This window comes from Malurus melanocephalus, unplaced genomic scaffold (genome assembly GCF_030028575.1).
Source record: "Malurus melanocephalus ecotype Western Australia unplaced genomic scaffold, MMel_1.1 scaffold_763, whole genome shotgun sequence".
Classification (NCBI taxonomy): Eukaryota; Metazoa; Chordata; class Aves; order Passeriformes; family Maluridae; genus Malurus; species Malurus melanocephalus.
The window spans coordinates 84,242-88,018 of record NW_026623995.1 but is presented as its reverse complement, the minus strand read 5'-3'; the positions used below and the strand labels follow the sequence as shown (position 1 = coordinate 88,018).

At 40.8% G+C, this 3,777-nt stretch overlaps 1 protein-coding gene across 1 annotated transcript in view; it reads left to right on the top strand.

Moving 5' to 3' along the window:
- The window catches only part of STAB2 (stabilin 2), a 79,716-nt gene that overhangs the window by 25,322 nt on the left and 50,617 nt on the right, over positions 1–3,777 (top strand). Inside the window, exons 17-18 of the mRNA XM_057384977.1 lie at positions 421–501; positions 1,425–1,577. Of these exons, the coding sequence (XP_057240960.1) occupies positions 421–501; positions 1,425–1,577 (234 nt within the window). The remainder of the gene's footprint in view (positions 1–420; positions 502–1,424; positions 1,578–3,777) is intronic.

Below are 3,777 nucleotides of genomic sequence, written 5' to 3'. Positions count from 1 at the left end.
GAAGGAAGGAAGGAAGGAAGGAAGGAAGGAAGGAAGGAAGGAAGGAAGGAAGGAAGGAAGGAAGGAAGGAAGGAAGGAAGGAAGGAAGGAAGGAAATGTGGTCTCTGGATCTGAGCAGGGCTATTTCGAGAGACAACTATCAGCTTTAATTAGGCTGGTTGGTATAACTGGAAGAAAAATTAATATTCTTTTTGAGCTATAAGGTTCCCCCAAGCAGGAATCTTTTCCTCACATGGAGGGACCARCAAGTTCAGTCATGATTTAATGAACTGGCTTTGTTATAGGAGCAGGTTGCTCAATGCCAGACTGCCCATACTGATCATTTTCTCACCCCAAAGAAAGTCTTGCTTGTGAAATCTGTCTGGATTTGAAATGAGTGATGGCATTGCATTTCTCTCAAGCAATTTCTGTTCATTTCAGCTGGAGATTGCCAGCCTGGTGTCAATAGAGCACATCAGGAGCATGGCAGAGCAGTTCATCCACTTCAACAGGACCAGTTCTGTGAGTCACCAGCCCTGAGCAGCCCCTCTGATCCAGGCAGCTCTGCACGCAGGGGGAATGGAAAAGGCAGGGGGACAATCAGCAGAGGAATTTCTTGCTATAATGAAGCAGGAATTTCCACCTTCCCATTCCCACCTACTGTTAGAATTAATATCACAAAGGATGCAAATGATTGGTGTATAAGGACAGCCTACAGGGGTTTTGTCCTTGGGATAATCCACAGTCCAGGAATGATCCTCATTTATGCTCTACCTAATTAAAAAAAAAAAATCTATTAAAATATTTAAAATCATTCTGTTACATACTTTAGTAATTTTAAACACTTATCAGTGCACMCAAAAATATTCTTCTATTCTCTTTCATATTATAGTCTCTGATCCTGGTGTACCTAGTGAACACACTTTTAAAGGTTTCAATTTGTCAATACTTTTACAAACCCAAACTGATGTGTTAAGTTACCTTCCTTCTCTTCTGGAGAAGAGATGCACCTATGAAAATTTTCATAAGGGCTGAGCAGCTGCAGGAATAACTGCAGAAATAAWTTTTTTTTCTTCTCTCCTGTGAATTTGGATAGATCTCAGATTCTGTATTAATTTCCCCCTCCTCCTTTGTCAAAGAGAACACCAAAACATGCTTATGCCCACTGAAATCAATGCCTGAAGGCATCTTTTCTCATTTTGGCCTGTCTATTCTTCACCAGTTCCCCAGGCTAACAGTGCAGATTCATAAAAATACCTCTGTTTAGACCAATATTCAAGAAAATACACAATATACTTGGGCTTCTTGCATAAACAAGCAGAATAAAAAATAACCAATTCAAAAGAAGTACAACTAGAAAGTAATTTTAAAAATTTAAAATTAAATCATCAGAAATGGAGGCACAGCAAACACTTTATTATTAATAATAATTTATTGTTTCACAGGGACAAGTCTTGGTGAGTGGAGAAAAAATGGAAGAGGCAGATATTGTTGCGAAAAATGGTCGAATTTACACCCTGGAGGGCGTTCTCATCCCACCCACCATTGTTCCCATCCTCCCACACCGSTGTGATGAGACAAGAAATCAAGGCACAAAGGTGAGAGAATCACAATGAATCTGTGTCTCCAGCTCTTCCATACAAAGCACTCCAACTTSCTCTTTACTTTCTCTGATATCATTCATTTAAGAGGGGTGTTTTTGGAAATKAATGCATCAGTGGCCACCAGGTTAGCAGTGCTGCAAACAGGGAACTCACATGGACACRTCCTATGGCATTTTTAAAAATCTAATTGTGGTATTAACCCTTTGAAACACGTTGTCTCTCCAGTCCAACTCTTTCCTCCAGCTCCTGAATCCCATCTGTGCACACAGGTACATGGGAATGCACAAGTGTCGTGTCCTCAGGGAAAACCACTCCTTGTTTCTCAGAGGAACTACTCCAGATCAATATTTTTATTCCTACTAAATAGGCAGGGAAAGGAAATGGCAAGTTAAAATATCAACACAATAATTTTGTATTTATATATTAGAAATATCTTATTTTCAGCAGTCAGAATTTTCCCCAGCCCTGCTTTCCTGAGGAAACAAAACTTTTCTTTCTTAAAAGGGTGGATTTTTACTCACCCAGGTAACAGAGTGCAGGCCTTCACTGGTGACATTCAGATGCTATTTCTGGTGAGAGGGATGAGTGTCAGAGCAAACTTTTCCCTTGCTCCAGTGAGCTGCCCCTGGACCGTGTCCAAGCTCAGATTTGGGCCAGCAACAGTTCCGGTACAAAAGGAGAACATTTAATGTCAGCTTACAACAGTCCAGAGGCACAGCCTGGAAAGAGATTCCCAGCAGAGCTGGACAGCATCAAAATGTGATGAAGAAACACTGGCAGTAAAGATCCATTAGCTCTGGCAGTAACTACAAAATTCTTGTGTGTAATATAATCATAAAGCAGGCAGAGCTCCAAGCAGCCATCTCTGGTGCAAAAAGCAATCCACACCCAGAGCACTCCAATAATTTGAATTCCTTACCCAAAACCTGCCTGAAAATCACGCCCRACATCAATCAATCCTAAAGCAACAGACAAAAAATTATTTAAAGATGAAACAAACAGTGCCAGGGACAAAAATTATTCCCCAAATTTAAGTCAGGCACTTCTGCCAGCCTGGAAAGCTTCATGCATAATTAAAAATATGGTTTTGCATGCCAAGCTTTAAGCAGAGCACAGAAGAACACAGAGAGAGGAGCGATGGCTTTTGCAGTTCTTATCTTGCACCAAGCGTTTCCATCACTCTCAGAAAACAGGAGGAGCTCAACCTCATAAATACTTCTTGGATTTAAAGAGTTAAAAGACACAAACCTTGGGTCTCACACTGACAGAATTATCCACCCCTAAAGAAGAAACCCTTGAGTTCATATTTGCTTATCCACRGCACCCGGTGCTGAAAGCTGCCCCTATGTCAGCTTCAGACACAACTGTCAGCTTAGAAAAGAGTTTTTATAATGTCTGAATGTGTTTGCCAAAATACATCTGACCCACAGACCTTCCAAACCAGCTAGTGGCATTGATACCTCAGCTATTTGGTGCACAAATGCTTTTCTGWGTCTGGTTCTTTATTCCTGTAAGTGCTGTACGACATGAGGGACCACKAAACCCAAACCAGTACCTGATTCTTTCCCCACAGCTCCAGTGATAAATCTGTGGGGGAAATACCATAATTCAGGTTTATGGTCTCCTGTCCAATGCCYACAAAACTCAGTGATGTAACACATCAGATGTTGGCTCTAGGATTTGTGCTTACTTGATTGAAAAACAAGACATTGCAGTGACAAGCACCGAGCTTTGACAAACTCCATATCCACCCTCTGTAAGGTTCAACCTCTCGGAAGTTATTGCATTGTTGAGTTTGCAGAGAATTCACCTTTGAAACACTGGAGTTTATGTCACCTCAGTAATAYAATTTCCAGACTCTGTCACCACCACAGGGTGACAAATTAGGTGGTCAGGAAATGCAACCAAAAGGTAAAGACAAAAAAAAAAAATCTATATACCACTGGGTCAGAGTGGTGTACAGGATCTATGATGTGGAGGCAAAGAACATTTTTCTCTTCTCCATCTATATACAAGRCAAATTTTGTTCAAACTGCCTACATTCAGCTAATCTGTGGTTTTCCAGGAAAAAAAAATGAAATATTCTCATAGAAGTTAAGAGTGTAGACTGTACTAGACTCTCAGACAGTATTAGTTAAATGGTTACACTGAGGTGAGTAAAGAACACCAGTGCATCCCTACCCTTGTTTTCTTC